The 18,904-nt window shown below is 42.2% G+C and overlaps 1 protein-coding gene and 1 non-coding gene across 2 annotated transcripts in view; one reads left to right on the forward strand and one right to left on the reverse strand.

Annotated features, from left to right (window-relative positions):
- LOC127644590 (ATP-dependent 6-phosphofructokinase, platelet type-like) overlaps positions 1-12,006 on the reverse strand; it is a 30,649-nt gene extending 18,643 nt beyond the window's left edge. The window contains exons 1-12 of the mRNA XM_052127833.1: positions 11,787-12,006; positions 9,564-9,637; positions 8,345-8,422; positions 8,018-8,207; positions 7,668-7,833; positions 7,387-7,431; positions 7,175-7,283; positions 5,369-5,464; positions 3,050-3,142; positions 2,827-2,952; positions 2,358-2,422; positions 1,375-1,444 (exon numbers count right to left, since the gene is read on the reverse strand). Coding sequence (XP_051983793.1) covers positions 1,375-1,444; positions 2,358-2,422; positions 2,827-2,952; positions 3,050-3,142; positions 5,369-5,464; positions 7,175-7,283; positions 7,387-7,431; positions 7,668-7,833; positions 8,018-8,207; positions 8,345-8,422; positions 9,564-9,637; positions 11,787-11,871 — 1,197 coding nt within the window. The 5' untranslated portion in view covers positions 11,872-12,006. The remainder of the gene's footprint in view (positions 1-1,374; positions 1,445-2,357; positions 2,423-2,826; positions 2,953-3,049; positions 3,143-5,368; positions 5,465-7,174; positions 7,284-7,386; positions 7,432-7,667; positions 7,834-8,017; positions 8,208-8,344; positions 8,423-9,563; positions 9,638-11,786) is intronic.
- Positions 12,007-13,804: 1,798 nt separating this feature from the next.
- Positions 13,805-13,878, forward strand: trnai-aau (transfer RNA isoleucine (anticodon AAU)). The gene has a single exon. It is a non-coding gene; the product is annotated as a tRNA-Ile (tRNA).
- Positions 13,879-18,904: the final 5,026 nt, after the last annotated feature.

The raw sequence follows: 18,904 nt of genomic DNA on the forward strand, positions 1-18,904 counted from the left end.
TATTATTTCACACTTACATTCACTATGGACAAAGGTTTCCCGTATGTTCAATTTTGATACTTAGCTAAATGTTTCCTCAAGTATATGGCTGAACCTCAAATTATGTATTAACAAGTTCCCCTTATAAAGAATGGATGGCGAGGTGTGTTGCTACACTTGATGACCTTTATGAAAACTGAGCTTTGAGATAATTTGAAAATATAACGCAGCAATTTGGGATTTCTAGGTCTCAGTTTTTCAGGTATTTACAGCTGCACCTTTTATTTTTGGTGGTTGTACACAGCCCCCTAAGGCTGCAGACACTCAGTATGGTGCTCACAGCCTTTGGAAAGGGTCATGAAACATCAGTGTATTTTTCCTCATTGATTCAGAGTCTGGATGATGAGCATTAACAGCTCTTAAGAGGTTATGGGAAAGAGGGGGGAATTAATGGGGGTTTAAATGGGATAATTCTGTTCACTTATGTTGTGCTTTATTTTTGTATCTGTTATTTGGGAATCAATAAAAATGTGTTAATCATAAAAAACAATAAAAAAAATCCTGTATACTGTACACAAAATATTTCCCCAAATCAGTGAGCTGAGCTCAGAGTAACAATTCATTCATGTTAATAAAGCTGAACAGTATAAAGTCTAATCTGATACACAATAGAAACCATATAAAACAAAATCCTGGATTAAGCTGCATTTGTGAGTACCACAGTAAAACCTCAGAAAACACAGTAATCCATGAGTCTGTGAATCATATGTCTGAGGTTATGTCACATCTTCTTCAAACTTGTAATTACAAGTTGGAAAGTCTAGATTGTATGAAAGCTCACACGAGCAAAAAGAATGAAAATGGCAGCAGCTTCAACAGTTAGAGGTAGTTGGGTACCTCTTCACACATCTCTGTTTGGTAATATAATTTTATTGTAGCCAGTGCTACCTGGTGCACTTTATTTTAATTTGCAAGAGAATATACAGTTGAAATGATGGAATAAATATTTTATTTACTCCGCACCTGGATCCATTTAGGTGTGATGAGCGTTGCTGACAAAATAAATTATTTCTGAGGATGTGAACAGTTCAAGTTGACATCTCATAATAATGATATTTCTGATGTGATCACAGCATTAGACCATCTTTATTACATAATATAATTTATTTTCTACACTTTAGTTCTATTCTATTCTGTTCTATTTATTCCATGTACTACATACACTACATGGCAATGGCATTTCTCCATTCCATCCTCATCCCCAAAAGAATCAATTAACAAATTCAACTTTTTGTGTCACAGTAAGAGATCAAATCAAAGCCACCATGCGGTACACCATAGAACAGCTAGAGTAAGTTGCCATTGAGTATCTCTCCATCATTACTACTGACTTACATGTGGAAGTTCAGCATCAGTTTTGTGATGAGACAAGAGTTTGTAGGTGTTCAGGTTTTTTTCGAAACTTCTAAAACATTTCAAGGAAAAACAAAAGAACAATTTAAAGGCCATTCAGACATATCCTGTTGTGTTAATAGAGCATCAACAATTAGTTAATTTTTAATATATTTTAATGTTAAATAAATAAATAATAAATAATATTCTCATAAGGGATACTTCACCCAAAAATGAAAATTCTCTCATAATTTACTCAACCCTTTATGACGTTTCAGATGTGTCTGACTTATTTTCTTTTGCAGAACACAAACCAAATATTTTTGGAAGAATACTTCAGCTCTGTAGGTCCATTCAATGCAAGTGAATGGTGGCCAGAACTTTGAATCACTAAAAATTACATAAAGGCAGCATTAATGTAATCCACACGACTCCAATGGTTAAATCCATGTCTTCAGAAGTTATATGATAGGTGTGGGTGAGAAACAGATCAATATTTAAGTCCTCTTCACTATAAATCTCCACCTTAGCCCAGCCCTTAACAAAAGGTGCAGATATGCACTAAGAATGTGAATAGCCAAAAAACAAAAGAAGAGGAATGTGAAAGTGAAAGTGGAGATTTATAGTAAAAAAGGACTTGCATATTGAACATTTTCTCACCAACACCTATCATATCACTTCAGAAGACATGGATTAAACCACTGGAGTCATATGGTTACTTTTATGCTGACCTTCTGAGATTTTTGGAGATTACAAATTCTGGCCACCATTCACTTGCATTGAATGGACTGAGATGAGATATTCTTTTAAAACTTTTAATTTGTGTTCTGCAGCAGAAACTCATCTGGGATGGCATGAGGGTGAGTAATTGAAGAGAGAATTTCCATTTTGGGGTGAACTGTCTCTTTAAGATATACTGTAATGTAGTTGACATAGACATCTGCTTTAAAAGAATACAAATTAAAATCATGATTTTTATGGCTTACCTGCCACGCAGCTTTACTGCTTCTTCAAACCTCTTTTCGTCCATGGCCTTCTGTACCTCCTGGGTCTAAATTATGACAAACAATGAATGAAAACTTCTAAGTAAACCAAGACACCAAATAAAAGTTTTGTGCAGGCTTTGTCTTAAAGTAGAAAACAAACATTTGACTGACTGTTCCAACTATTGATTCAAAGCTGCATGGTTATTCTATATTTACATACTACAACATTAAACTATATTTTTGTATTTTGCTGGATACTACAGTATTATTTAACTTTATACTGATACATATTGCTATATCGATGTTACAAATGAGCTTAGAGATGTAGAAATACCCTATTCATATGCATTTATTGCCCTTTTTTTCCAGTAAAACAATGTTTTCGGACAAAAGCCTGTTATTTCTTTCTGGATTAAAATAAATGACCATACATTTTTTTATGACAAAATCAATATAGATGCTTTCTTACCATCTGAACACACTCCATCAGAGGCACCCTGACTGCCTGGTTACCACATAGAGACACCACGCATGCCGGAGTACCAGGAGATGCTTCTAATAGAGCCAGCACGGCTTCCACACCCATACGACTGGCCTACAAAGGAAGACAGAAGATGTAAAACTAAGGGGAGTGAAGTTATCATCACTCAAACTGATCATTAAAGTCAGGATTTATTGAGTCAGGATCATACCAAAATCCTGTCGAAGGCAGAGGGCGTTCCTCCCCTCTGGACATGACCCAGAATGGTTACTCGTGTGTCAAACCCCAAACACCCCACCACCAGCTGTAGAAGAGTGTCAATGCATCATCATAACTTCAACAGAAACATTACGGTTTCTCAAACACAAATCCAGCAAGGTCATGAATTTAATGAAATGTTTGATGTCAAGTTCTTATAATAATTTAAGAATTTATTATCAATTATTTTTTTATTAATCTTAGACATAACTTGGACATTAACCCCAAAACTCCACCGTTAATTAAAAAGTGTAAAGACTTAGGAAGAGCATACATGCACACGTGCAGCATATCTATGGTGAATTATTCTAATGACAAGCTCAGCAAGCATAACCACAAACATGAGTGTTATGAGGAAAATTGTGTGTGAATTAAATACAAACATTTAGGTAAACAACACAACGAACAATCAAAAATCACACAGAAATTAAAGATTAACTCAAAAATCAAATCCAAAACATAAAATTATAATTTTACTGTGGAATAGGTAAAACACAGATGACAAAAATTATTCTGGAGTTTCTGGTTTTTGATGAGAAGGTATACAGGAATTTTAAGAGGGAATGAACCCTGTTTTCAGAAAAGTGCATGCTGGGAAACTGCAGTCCAACAGCAGTGTGCACATTGGGATACCTCAAGATCAGATCATCTAATCATGTTGGCTTGACAAAGCCAACACACTATTATAGACCATTTTTACACTCCAGGTTTTGGAATGCAGAAGTAAACGTGAATGAGAGATCACAGCAAATATTATTTTCTCAAGAAAAAATCCACTATTACATTTGACTGACTTTCCAGAAGAGGAAAAAAATAGAAAGCGGTGGATTAAGACAGTAAAATGGGAGAAGATGCCAAATTTACTGTCACTCTCTCAGCAGATGTAATAGAACCCCTCTCACAACTGTAGTAATTATTTTTTTTAACTAATTTCAGGGTAATATACCAATAAGCATAATGTTCTAAATTTACACTCAATATTTAAAAAATTAATAACATTAAAAAAAAAAATAGGTTTATGCTGCAAAATAAGGCAGAAACGCATCATCACAGTCTGTGAAAAATATCCACCAAAATAGACACAGACTTTCAGACTGTTCTGGAACAGTGTGCTATATTTTTTCTAAATGATTTGAGGAACGGTTTTCAAAAATTTGAAAAATCGATGGGAATGTTCAAATGGGCCAACTGAATGTTTGTTAATTCAAACAATATCTGTCAAAAATGTGAATGTAAATAAACCCACAAAATGCCTTTGATCTGCTGTAAGTTGTTCTCTCTCTTTCTCTATTTGATGTGTTTATATGACTGTATGTTACAGTCTGTCAAGCTTCATCAAGCCAACATCAAAGCTTGTCTTGACAAACTTTACCTCTCTAGTTTACTACTCATCTAACATTTAACTCATGCCTTATACAAAGTGCCTTGCAGGACACTTATTACAGGATGTAACATGGTATGGTGGGCAAGGAGGAGGCGGGAACTGGCTGAATAGTCAATGTAAGTTTTAATAACATAGATTAACTGAAATACACACACACGCACACACATACAAACACACACACAAACTTGTTTTTATATCATTGTGGGCTCTCTCCATAGACCTCCATACATTTTATGGATTTTATACAGATCTAGCGATCATTTCTATCTTCTAACCCTAATCCTACCCCTAAACCTAACCCTCACCCTCACAGAAACATTTTTGCATTTTAAAAAATAATTGTTTAGTGTGTTTAATAAGCCATTTCCTTCATGGAGACCGCTGGCTGGGCCCCACAAGGTAGGTGATCTCAGGTTTTACTATCCTTGTGGGGACAATTTAGGATAAGCATGTGTGTATACACACACACAGCGGCCAAGTGTGGCTCTCTCCCTCCCGAACTGGTGCCTCTGGCTCGTCTTTATTCCCATCCAGGCTGATTAGCCCGATTCAGGGCTGAGAGCATGTCCTCACAGCCCAGCTCCACCCTCCTCCTCGCCACAGAGGGGCAATGGTAATTTGCTCCTTATGGGGTTCGACCCTACAACCTATCCATTTCCAGTTCAGATATTTAACAATTAAACTACAACATAAGAGCTCAGCCATATAGTTTCATGACAATTATCACTCCAGTTTCCCAGCATACCCTCTACTCCCAGACTTTAGCACCCCAGCATTCTGAAATTGTGTGTTGAGAGTGGAGGAGTGCATGGAGAAGCTGATTTTTCATGATGCATGTGCATGATTATAGCAGACAGGGCAGTAGGGCTGTATAAGTGCATTACTCACATCCTTTATATAGTCTGTGGTTATGTGTTTGTTGTTTTGGTCTATAGCACCTTCAGCTACTATGATGATGTTAAGACGTTTCTTATCAGCACGGTTCTACAAGGGAATAGAAGTGCACACACACACACATATACACACACACACATAAAGTAGACATACACACTTGTGTGAATAGGAGATACTCACATCCTTCACTGTATTAGAGCTAATGGGGTTTCCATATCTAGGCCACTATGATTATATTAAGACGAGAACCACGCAAACGACACTGCACAACAGGACACACACTGGAAGACTTGTTTGTGCAGTGTGTGTGTCTGTGGCAGTGAGCTTGTATTTCGTGAAAGTGTTTACATGAACAGTAGCAAAAAGTATCTGGACACTCAAGTAACACTGAAAAAATGTATGAATTTCAATGACTGTCATGCAACAGAAATATTTAGTGGTTACACTTTAAAACACTTATATTGTTACATTTGTTAGCATTAGTTATCATTTTAATTCCCTCATCATTTACTCACCCTCATACCATCACAGATGTTTATTACTTTTTTCTTCTGCTGAACACAAATGAAGATTTTTAGAAAAATATCTCAGCTCTGTAGGTCCATACAATGCAAGAGAATGGGTGCCAAACACCTGATAGCGCAAAAAGCACATAAAGACATAATAAAAGTAATCCATATGACTCCAGTGTTTTAATCCATATCTTTAGAAGCGATATGGTGAGAAACAGATCAATTTTTAAGTCCTTTTTTGGTAGAAATTATTTTCCCTGCCCAGTAGGGGGTGAGATTGCATCTGAAGACACTGATTTAAACACTGGAGTCTTATGGATTACTTTTATGCTGAATTATGTGATTTTTGAAGCTTCAAAATTCTGGCACACATTCACTTGCATTGTATGGACCAAAACTGCAGAGAAATTCTTCTAAACATCTTCATTTATGTTCTGCAGAAGAGAGAAAGTCACACATCTGGTTTGGCCTAAGGGTGAGTAAATGATGAAAGAATTGTAAATATTGGAAATATTCCTTTAATGCATAAATATAATTAAATAATAATGAGCACTATTTTTTATAAATATTGATAACTGTGAATTTCTAACAATTAAATTGTTAATTGTTAGTTCATAATGTATTAACTAATGTTAATGTATACAACTTTAAATGTAAAAACATGTATTAGTACATATTTAAATTAATATGAACCAAGATAAATAAATGTAGTACAGTTCCGGAGGCCTGGGTAGCTCAGCGAGTGAAGACACTGGCTATCACTCCTGGAGTCGTGAGTTTGAATCCAGGGCATAATGAGTGATCTCCTAAGCAACCAAATTGGCCCAGTTGCTTGGGAGGGTAGAGTCACATGGGGTAACCTCCTTGTGGTCGCTATAATGTGGTTTGCTCTCAGTGGGGCACGTGGTGAGTTATGCGTGGATGCTGTGGAGAATAGTGTGAAGCCTCCACATGCACTATGTCTCCGCAGAAAAAGGTTGTCTCAGACACGGAGGCAACTGAGATTCGTCCTCCGCCACCCATATTGAGCCGAGTCACTACGTCATCACGAGGTCTTAGAGAACACTGGGAATTGGGCATTCCAAATTGGGGAGAAAAAAAATTTAGTACGGTACCAGAATGTCAACTAATACTGTACATCCTAATCATAAAGTGTGACCAAGGCAGTTAAGTTAGTAGTGGCACTGTTTAATTAGTTATCCCCAATACTGGTGTATGGACATGTCTTTGGGTCTTTGGGCATGGCAGTATGCATGTATTTGTATAAGTGTGTGTGTGTGTGTGTTACCTCTGATAGTTTATGACACATCTGTTCCTCCCAGCCATCTTTGGGAGGCTTTTCTGGAATCAACACCCAGTCAGCCCCACACGCAAGTGCGCTGACTAAAGCCAGATACCTACACACACATGTGCGAGCACACACAAACTCACACAATCGAATTAATGCTGATTCTAAATAATTATTTTCCCTCTTGGAGTGTTTCTATAGGAGCGTCTTACCCACAGTGTCTCCCCATGACCTCCAGCACAAATGTCCTCTGATGGCTACAAGACAAACAACATTCTGACTTTATCTTTGAAGAGAGGCCTTCAGTGAACAAAAGCATAGTTATGTGGTCGAATTTAATTGTATTTGGGATGAAGAGGGTGTGAGGCATCTGTTGTAGGATGGACATGGTTAGGGTGGGTGATGTTTTTTAAAATAATGTTAAGGTTGAATTGAGTGGTGTTCCCTGCAGTGTTAGAAAGTGGATGGTGGGGTGATTGGTGTTTGTGTATACCTCTGTGCAGTGGTCATTATTGCATCCACCACCTCTATGATCCTGTGCAGTGCTGAGTCAGTGCCAATGGTCATATCTGTCCCACAAAAATCATTGTCTATAGAACCCACCATCCCAACAATATGCAGTGTAGAATGAGTCTGGGCCGCCTCTTCACTGATTTGACCTAGGAGAGGAAAAGAAATAGACAGACCGATAAACACACGGCAATGATAAGTTGGCAATTGTAGATTAAAAGAGAAGAAATGGGAGAAAAAGTCACAGTAGAATGTAACTAATATTATGGTATTAGATACTGTAAAATATATCCTAAAATTCCTAACATTTATAAGCTCCTCCTACTTTGTTACCTGATTGGACAAGCTCATCCAATAGACCGCTCCACTCCTCCCTAAAGAGATTAGCCCCGGTCAAACTGCCATCTCCACCAATCACACACAAGTTAGTGATGCTACACTGCACCAGGTTTAAAGCTGCGTGCAAACGTCCGTCGTGGGAGCGAAAATCCTTACATCGTGCACTGCCAATCACAGTGCCACCCTGTGAGCAGAGAGCGGCAAGCATTGTGGCAGCATACTTAAAAAATGCTGATGCAACAATATTGCAAAACATCTACTCTATGTTTGAAACTGTGTTAGAATTTAACCTAATAGAATTAAAATTGACAATTTGCATACCACTTGTAACATGCTGGAAACACTTTCCCATGATGCTTCTTTGATGTTGTCACCTCCATCCACCATTCCTTGGTAACCCTGAGAAAGAACCCACTAATTGTAACAACAAAAATTCATTTTTATTCTTTTTCCAATGTAACCACAGAGTGGACACCATTGTATCTGTCAGAGGCTTTCATATTCCTCCCTTGAAATACACAAAGACAATGGCACTTGTTGGCATAGTGTTCCACTGAAACAGTACAGGTGATGTGCGCTATTTTTCAGATGTAAAAATATATTCAAGCTCAAAATGAAGAGAAAACTCTAAGTAAACCATTCATTCACAAGTTTAATTAAACACTGTGGCTCTGTGATGCTTTCAAAACATTGCATACTGACAAGCTTGTCATGAATTTCTTTTCCACCATCGCCCCAATGGTCCTAAGCAGGGTGGGGAATGGTTCCAGAAGCCTTTCCACTTCAGCATGGTTTGGTTAGCCTGATCTCACAAACATTACGTGACTGGCAACATTTTTGGAAAATGAAATGATATGCTTTATTACAAGTTTCGCTGCAGTTTCCCAGTGTGAGCAAAATGGTGTCGTAATCAGACTAGGTTTTAAGGTGACTATTAGATGGAGGTTTTAATGAGTAAAACGTGACTCCCTAACCAAAAACTTTACCCTAACCCTAACCAATAGTGAACTAAAAGCAAATGAGAGCTGAATAAAATTCACCAGGAAACTGCAGCGAAACACAGAATGCGGTACTTAAAAGTATGTTTACAAAACTGAGACTAAGTTGGGTATGGTACGTGTCTATTACAAATTATTCCTGTATGATTGGTCACTTGCCCAGTCAGTCCATTCTAATCCTGAATTTGCAGCACTACTGTGGAAAAAGAAACTGTATCTGTGCCAACAAGCCTGGATTAGTACGGAACGACACTGAAATGTTTGGATCAATGGTGAAAAAGCACCTTTTTACTCAGTCAATAGTGTGAGTTTGGGGCAGGACTATTTGTTTGTCCAATCAATGGCAGATGGGGGGAGTGTTCAGAGACACCTGTTGAAGATATTTTTTTGCAATTCCATTTGGCGACACTAGTGGTGCCACTTCAAAATTAGACACTTCACCTTTAAATAATGGACTATAAAAATACATAGTATTTATAAAATTAATACTATATTAATAAAAAAATTATATAAAGATGCAGATCTGTGGAATTCAGATTCACCTCATGAATGAAATAAACTTTGGCTCCCACATAGATCCCCATTCTGACCACTGCCCTTACAGCAGCATTCATGCCTGAAGGGAGAGGGAAAAAACAACACAGAAAGAGCAGGAGTGAGACAGACAGAGATAGAGACAACGAAAGGGTGATTCTCAAATATTCACACATCAACAAGAGAAATACATTTTTAACAATAATGTTGTGGCCTTTAACGAAGATGTCCTATAGGCTCATAAAGTGTTATAATACAAAACACGTGCATAGCACACACAAACATACACAAGAAGGTGTTTTTGTGTTTGGGGGGGGGGCACATAAATATAAGAAGGGAGGTGAGGTGAGGGCTCTGCTCTCTGTATGTTCCTATGTTGACTGTAACTGAATCAAGCATCTCTTCCCCTGAGGCTAGAGTTTAGCCAAAACCAAAGTGATGGGAGAGCTGCTGCCTGGAGACCGTTGCTAGGAAACATAGTGTCATCAGGGCCACAGCTGAACAAAAAAGGGTCAAAGTGAAAACTCTGGGAGGAACTTTAAATCCTTCTCTTTCAGTGAACTCCAAAACAAGTACATATTTTATTATTTACCTGGGTTTCTGCTATTGAAGCCTAGTCCACTATCTGGCATGATAGTGGCAAATCACTAACATGATTTGTGCTCTTTATTGTAGTTACTTTGTTAAAGAAATAGTTCACACAAAATTCTGTAATCATTTACTCACCCTCATGCCATACCTGATTTCTCTGTTGTGAACCTCCGAATTAAACAAAAAAATTAAAAACGAATCTTCGTTTTGGCCAAATGTGGTTATACATTACCAGGTCCGTATTAAGGTTCTCTGGGGTCCGGTTCACTGGGCCTCTGTCAAAGTTTTGGCACCCATTAATTTGCATTGTATGGACTTACACAGCTGTTATATTCTTCTAAAACTCTTTGTTTGTGTTCAGCAGAAGAAAGAAAGTCATACACATCTGGGATGCAGGGAGGGATTACCTCCAAGGGCCGCTTTTTGGGGGGTGTTGAGCGGAGGAGGGGTGTGCCAAAAGTGTTTTCATTGTTAATGGGTTTTCGAGCGGGGGATCGCAAAACTGGATTGCGCAAACTTAAAGCACTGGCACCATTGGTCCGGTTGGTAATCCATCTACAGGGATAGCATGATGGTGAGTGATGATGTAATGATGAGATAATTTGCATTTTTGGGTGAACTAGACATTGAGCCACGTGATAAGATGTGAGGATTGACTGTTGCAGAAGCGGAGGCAACCGAGACTTGTCCTCCACCACCCGGATTGAGATGAGTAACCGCGCCACCACGAGAACCTACTAAGTAGTGGGAATTGGACATTCCAAATTGGGGGGAAAGGGGGATAAAAAACAGCATCAAAGGGCAAACATTTCTAACAAGCATCTCTATTCACAATGGAATAAAAGACCTAAGGGTTAAAACAGCAGCGGTCCTTTGGACAGAACTGCACATCCTCTGGCCTCTGACTCCACTCTCCATGGGGACGCAGTTTGGGTTTCCCCCCAATTGATCACGACATCATGGGAGTCAGAGTCAGATCTCGCGCTGCAACTTGCCAGCCATCACGCAGGCGCGCGCTCGCTTACTTCAACTTGACATTCACGCACCATATAGGCGAAAGATGCACGGCAACTCGGGTGAGGAAGAAAACACAGATAACTAATTCTTAAAAGTACTCGCCCGAATACAAACGCCAATGCGAGCATGAAGTTTGAGAACGACACGTATTATTACGTAACGCAATTTCTGCGTCATGTAGTTGTGACGTCATATTATTCCAGTTGCGCGAGCGCACCCAGTATTTACACGTTGTCATGTTTACGCACAGCGCACAGTCATGGAGCGCGAGACGGAAACTCCATATTGCAGCGAAACAAGTTCACATTAATTTAATTTAATTATGCATAAATTCCTTGCTGATACAAAGGCTTGTGTGTGTTTTAACCCATTGTAATCTTTATAATCAAATCATATTCTAATGCCGTTTTCCGAGTTTATACGTAAGTAGCCTACATTTCGGAATAAACGTAAAAATGTCGGGTTTAAAGCCCGAAACTGCGTAGTAGTAATTTTATTATCTGTTACACTGGTTCCGTTTTTCCAACAACAATTAATCTGCAAACAGATTAATCAGATAGAACAAACATCGTTTATATCGGCGCGTCTTAGCCGAAAAATATATCTAATAATAATAGTAATACCTTGAGCATCTCCACCGCTTGTCAGGACGCCAATGCATTTCCCTGCTCCAGCGAGGTTCTCGAAGAATTTTTTAGTTTCCGGCATTATTCCACGAATATCTTTTCTAACAAACTTTAATGTGTGAGGTGAGCAATTCTCCAAAGCAAGCTGTCAGCCGGGAGAGGATAAACGGCTCCAACTGCTCCTCCGGTGTCGGACGTGCGCTTTACCGCCTCGCACGGTCCGGTAGGCTGGCAGCTACCGCCCCATTCTAGATTGACAGCACTATAAGGCAATAAGCCTGTGGATCACGTCTTTTTTGGACAAATTTAGACCAATTGCTTTCCAATGTTGGGATTAATGGAGTGACAAGAAATTCCTGCCGGCTGCTGTCAACCAAGGGTGGACTGGCCATTGGGAGAACAAGGACTTTTCCCGGAGGCGGTCGCGATATGCACATAAGGACAGCGACTTATTGTAACAAAAAGTATAATATTAGCCTATATGAAAAATCCAGCTCTTTTATGTTTCTTGCTGGACATTAAAACCCGAAAAAGTTGCTATTGTCGTGGAATATCGCGATGAATCTCTCTAAGTTGTAAGAAAACTGCGATGAATCTCTCTAAGTTGTAAGAAAACTCTCTGAGTCTTGAGTTCCAGATGCCAAAGTTGTAGTTTATTGAACACCAACAAACATGAGACCGGCCAGCTGTCCGTTCTGACATTATCCTCCTAAGTTCTCAGTTATATACCTTTTTGCTATCTTTTACCCACTATCTCTGACCAATGGGATTATTGCCCTTGTCTCTCTCCCTCGCCACCAATATGTTTTATCTCCTTCATTAATTAAATATTGGTGGAAAATCCCCGCCTATCTATTAAAAAGAAAACATACATCAGCTGGTAACTTCACATATCTTGGACATATGTCATAGTTCATGGGAACCTTTACAGTAAGGCGGCCTTGTTTATTTCGCGGCCTTGTCTGTTCCTTCACATTATCATGAAAGAAAATGCAAGCTCCACAGATTTTTAGCTCATCAAGAAAAACATCATGGCAGCAAGAAAAACATCATGGCAGAAAAACACCAGCTGCAAGATATCATACAAGACACCATTCATATTTTGTTTTTGTTAGCTCATACACCTGTTTTTCAAGGTTATATACCATTCTTTGTGTTCTCTGCAGCATCAACACTTTTAGTGACCTCACATGCTCTCTCCTGGGTCACACAAAGGCCTGGAAACTCATATATGTATTTTGATATATTAAAACATAGGCCTACTAGAATATTGAAAATATACTATACTATCAGTAGGCTAATCAAATAGATACATTTCATACAAGTGTCATCCACTAAATAAGTTACAGATTAGTTACTGACAATGCTGCAGGATCATTCAGAATATGGATGCATGTTATGGCATGCCAGTGAAAACCTTTTATTCTATTAATCCTTTAACAAAAGGCGAACCTCTGGCAATTATAAGCACGAGTAGCCTAACCCAGTAACCGATATGCAGTGGAATTCTTGAAGCTATTTTTACTCTGTCAGAATGTCTGACAAATAACCTTAGTGCCTTACAGTGTGTATTTTTATTGTATGTGTGTCATTGTCAATAAAAAAAAAATCTAAAGTTTGGAATAATGGACAGATTTTGCTCTTTCGAAGGGAACTTTTTACTTTAATTCACCAAAGTAGCATTCCGCTGATCACAAAGTATAGTCAGGACATTACTGATGTACAAAAACAGCACCATCACTATTTGAAAAAAAGTCATTTTTGATTAAATTTAGACAGGCTCCATTTCCAACAGCCATCACTCCAACACCTAATCCTTGAGTAATCATGCTAAATTGCTAATTCGGTACTAGAAAAACACTAGTTGAAATCTATTTGGTTTTGGCTGTTTGTTTTTGAGTTGTCACAGTATGCAATAGACTGGCATGTCTTTAAGGACAATATTATGTATTATAATCGATAACTTTTTATAAACTCCTCAGTCAATAATTATTTTGAAAGTCATTACACGTCGTGGCCGGTTAGCTCAGTTGGTTAGAGCGTGGTGCTAATAACGCCAAGGTCGCGGGTTCGATACCCGTACTGGCCAAATACATTTTGTTCCTTCACATTTTTATTTGTAACTTTATATATATATATATATATATATCAGTGACTATATATATATATATATATATATATATATATATATATATCTCCATATATATAGCTCAGTATATATATATATATATATATATATATATAGATTGAAGGATGCTTATAGGCATCCTCTCAGTTTAACATATGTAGTAACCTAACTGAGCTCAAGGTGGAGAAAAAAAAGGTGGAAAAAAAATCTGTCTCAGTCACTGATATATATATATATATATATATATATATATATATATATATATATATATATAGCTCAGTTGTCTCAGTTCCTTCCTGAGTTGTCTTAAGTTTTTTTTTCTCTTTTCAACATTTTTTTTCTCTCTTCATTTTGTTTTCTCTCTTAAAAAAAAAAGGAATGCTGTACCAACCTTGGCCACCAGGTGCCACTATCAGTAAACATGTAATCTTTTGCTTTTAATGCTTTCTCTGTGAAATAATATATTTTAATATATCAAGTTGTCTATGCTTTTGAAACACACTGTCTACTGCAGAGTTCCAGATGAAGAATGACAAATAAATATCCAAATATTGTTGGTCTGTCTAAACACGAGTTCCCTATCGAGAGGTCTCTCCTATTGCGTAAGTAGCTTACGCTATGGGAAAACTCTGTTTCTCGAGAAATATTGAAGTCTTTATGTAAAATGCATTGCAGCTGCACAGCAGACAGTAATGATCGAGGCAGCTCGGTCATTGGCTGTGCTGCGGCAACTGCTCGAACCAATGACGGGGCGACTCTGAACGCTGCGACCAATGGGCGCGCGCTCGCGTCGCGACGCTCAGAGCCCGCCGAAATTAGCATAGCCAGGCTATATAATGGGCACCCCGTCATGCGAAGTTCCTTTAGATTTAATCTCCTTCAGCGAAGACCTTCTCTCGCTGGATCCTCCGGATTGTTGGAGTCTTTCGCCCGCCGTCGAAAAGCCTACAGCAGGACTGCTAAGAGGACGCCGGCGCCTTCAGCCGCTTCGAAGCCTTCTGCTACGCCATCCGGCGCGCATCGCATATCCTTTACTGCAAGCGCCGCCCGCAACGCTTTTAAAGTAGAAGAGTAATTTTTCAAGGTGTTGTTTCAAATGCCTTCAGCCTGCGCCTCGTGCAGAGGCCCTCTTCCTGACGGAGATCGGCACGCCATTTGCACTCGCTGCCTGGGACCGGACCACGCAGAAGCTGCACTCATTCAGGGCGGATGCCCCGAACGCGACTCCCTGGGCCTCGCCGAGCTGCGCGCCGCTTTGCCGCTTCGCCGCAAATGAGCCTGCTTCCACCGTGCTGCCACCTCTGTTCGAGCCGCGCAAGAAAAAGCGCCGCTCACAGAGGCTGCTGGAGCATGTAGACTTCGGTGACGCCACGCCTGGTCCCAGCGTGCGCCACCGCTACCAGAGATCTCCCGCCGCCAGTCCATTTCACGAGAGCGGACCTGCACCCCTCCAACAGAGCGGTGGGTCTCGTCTCGCTTTGGCACGCCAGGGGACGACGATGAAAAGGATGACAGCCTTTCTATTAACGCTGCATCCGACGACTGGCCGGGCTCGTTCGACCCCGCGCCATGGACATCAGCGGACACGAGCGCGGGCACCAGCATGGACTCTGAGATCGTCCATATCCTGTCCAAGGCCATGGAAGACCTCGGGCTCGACTGGTCTTCTCCAGAAGAACCCGCCCGCAGCCGGCTGGACGAGTGGTTCCTGCAGGGGCGCCGGCAGGCCCCCCGACAGAGACCCTCTCCTTTCTTCCCCGAAGTCCACGACGAACTCACGAAGTCGTGGAAAGCCCCGCACTCTGCTCGCCTAAAGCCTTCTTTTTCTTCCTCGCTCTCCTCAGTGGACGGCGCGAGAGAAAGAGGCTATGAGGCAACTCCGCCCCTCGAGGAGGCCGTGGCCAACCATCTGTGCCCACCCTCCACTGCTGGATGGAAGGCCAAAGCTTCTCATCCCTCGAAGCCCTGCAGATCCACCTCAGCTCTCGCCGGTCACGCATACGCCGCCGCCGGCCAAGCTGCGTCAGCGCTTCACTCAATGGCGGTTTTACAAGTCTATCAGGCCAAACTTCTCCGCACCATGGACGAGTCTGGACCTGAACCTGAGGCTTTCAAGGACCTGCACAGCGCCACGGACGTAGCCCTGCGAGCCACAAAGGCCACCGCCCAATCCATCGGCCGGGCCATGGCTAACTTGACTGTCCTTGAGCGCCATCTGTGGTTGACGCTAACGGAGATGAAGGACGCGGATAAGGCGCCATTCCTTGACGCGCCTATCACTCCGAGCGGCCTGTTCGGACCGGCGGTGAAAGAATTCGCTGAGCGCTTCACTGAGGCCCGGAAGGATTCGCAGGCTATGCATCACTTCCTGCCCAAGCGCTCCAGCTCGTCTCAGAAACCGCCTCAGCAGCAGCAGCGAGCCAGGGCGCCGCCTCCCGTCTCCCAGCCAAGGAGCAGACCTGAAAAGGACGCTCGACGCCGCTCGCGTTCCGCTGGCCGAAGAAAGCCGCATGAGCAACGAGGTCCTCGGCCCAAGATCACACTGAACCCGGAGCCTCGTAAGTCTTCCTAGCAATAGGAAGAAAAAGAGAGAGTATGTGTCTCGCAAAAGCCGGACCACTCTCTCTCAAACATGTAAAACATTACCCAGTCCCCTTACAGGCGGCTGGAAATGTCTATACAGCAGTCAATGGGCCAGTCATAGAACTCGCTCACCTGCAATCAAACACCGTTTTTACGGCGACACACAGAAATCACGAAGAGTCATTTTCTGCCTGTGTCACTAAGGGTTCACATGTCCACACTAAAGTGCGCATTCCCACATATCAATACTGTCCAAACAGTGCCAAATACCTCCCCAGTTCAGGCTGGACGTCCCAAAAATGTAGATCGTGTGCCTATTGTCATGTATGCACCACTACACACAAGCACTGTTCCCACAGTTATAAACACTTCCCCAGTAAAAACGGGAAATACTATAAATGTAGCGCGCGTGCCTGCTGTACTGCACGCACCCCTACACACAAACACTGTATGCATAGCCAAGAAATCCCCGCCACGAGCGGAAGACTTTATGGAAGTGGTGCGCGTGCCTACTACAATATATGCACCCCCACCCATAAGCGCTGCCCATACAGTTCCAAACAGCTCTCTATCTCATGCCGCAAGCATCACAGATGCAATGCGCGAGCCAAGAAACTCCCCGCTAAATGCGGGAAGCTTTATGAATGTGGTGCGCGTGCCTATTACGATGTATGCACCCCCACCACAAAACTCTGTTCATACAGTTTCAAGCATCTCTCCGACTCATGCTGCGAGCATCTCGGAGATAGCGCGCGTACCTGTACTCTCACACGCACCCCTGCACTCGGCACTCAACACGGCTGCTCAGCGCGCACCTGCGCCTCTGAGAGCTGTAGACTCTGTGTTAGCACAAGGCAATTTGCCGGTGGGGCCCATACGTCACTGCGACAGGCCCCCAGCCAGCATTCAGCCCATATCTGTGCGAGCAGAAGCCTGGGGAAAAATCCCCGACATGCCGAAATGGGTTTTGAACATAATAAAACACGGTTACTCACTTCAATTCGCTCGCAGACCGCCCCGCTTTTCAGCGGTGGTCGAGACGAAAGTGAGGAAAGATGTGTCACATGTTCTACGCACCGAGGTGCTCAAACTGATAGAGAAGGGCTATAGAAACTGTTCCTCCTCTTGAGCGAGGCGGGTTTTACAGCCGCTATTTTCTCGTCCGAAAAGGACGGTGGCCTCCGCCCCATCCTAGATCTCAGACATCTGAACAAAGCTTTAATGATTCGGCTCGTTCAGAATGTTAACGACCAAACATATCCTCGCGCAAGTTCGCCCGAGGATTGGTTTCTATCAGTGGATTTGAAAGACGCTTACTTTCACATTCGATAGCGCTCATCACAGGCCTTTTCTGAGATTCGCCGAGGGACAGTCATACCAGTACACAGTACTACCATTCGACCTATCATTGGCCCCCGTACATTCACGAAATGTATGGACGCTGCACTTTCCCCTGAGACAGCGGGAGTGCGAATACTGAATTACCTCGACGATTGGCTAATCATAGCACAATCAGAGGATCAGTTAACGACGCACAGATCTTGGATTATCAGCCATCTAGAATGCCTGGGTCTGAGAATCAATTTTGCAAAGAGCGTGCTATCCCCCAGCCAGAATATCTCTTTTCTGGGAATAGTGCTAGACTCAGTGCAGATGACAGCGCGCCTCTCATCAGAGCGCGCGCTCTCTATTCGGGCGCGCACGCCCGTTCTGGCCATAGAGCTCCCTGCACTCTATGGCCAGGGAGCTCATCCTATGGTCACAGCACCACCTGCGCTCGCTAAGAGCAGCGCATGTGCCAGGCGCCCTGAACCAGGGGGCGGACATGCTGTCCAGAGACAATGTTCTCCCAGGGGAATGGTCTCTCCACCCCCTGACGGTTCAGTGGTTATGGCAAACCCTTGGCGAGGCAGAGGTCGACCTCTTCGCCTCCAGGGAAAATGCGCACTGCCCCCTTTTCTTTTCAAAAAGCACGGACGCGCTCGCCCAGGTCTGGCCGAGCCGCCCCTTGTATGCTTTTCCCCCGATCGCGATGCTACCTCAGGTCATCAGTCGGATCAGGGAAGTGAAATGTGCAGTGCTCCTGGTAGCCCCACTCTGGAAAAACCAGACGTGGTTTCCAGAACTGATGCAGATGATGCAATCTGCCCCATGGCCGATTCCGTTGAGGCTAGACCTCCTCAGGCAGGCCAACGGGATGATTTTTCATCCCCGCCCCGATCTGTGGGCCCTCCATGCATGGCCCCTCAACGGGTTCCCGAGAACCTCCCCAGTGGAGTTTTGGGGATATACGAGGCGCTTATATGCCCAAAAGTGGAAAGTGTTCAGCGACTGGTGTGATACCAAGAGCTTGAACCCCAAATCGTGCGAGATACCAAGTGTACTCGCCTTTTTGCAGGAGCTG

This window comes from Xyrauchen texanus, chromosome 6, assembly GCF_025860055.1.
Source record: "Xyrauchen texanus isolate HMW12.3.18 chromosome 6, RBS_HiC_50CHRs, whole genome shotgun sequence".
NCBI lineage: Eukaryota > Metazoa > Chordata > Actinopteri > Cypriniformes > Catostomidae > Xyrauchen > Xyrauchen texanus.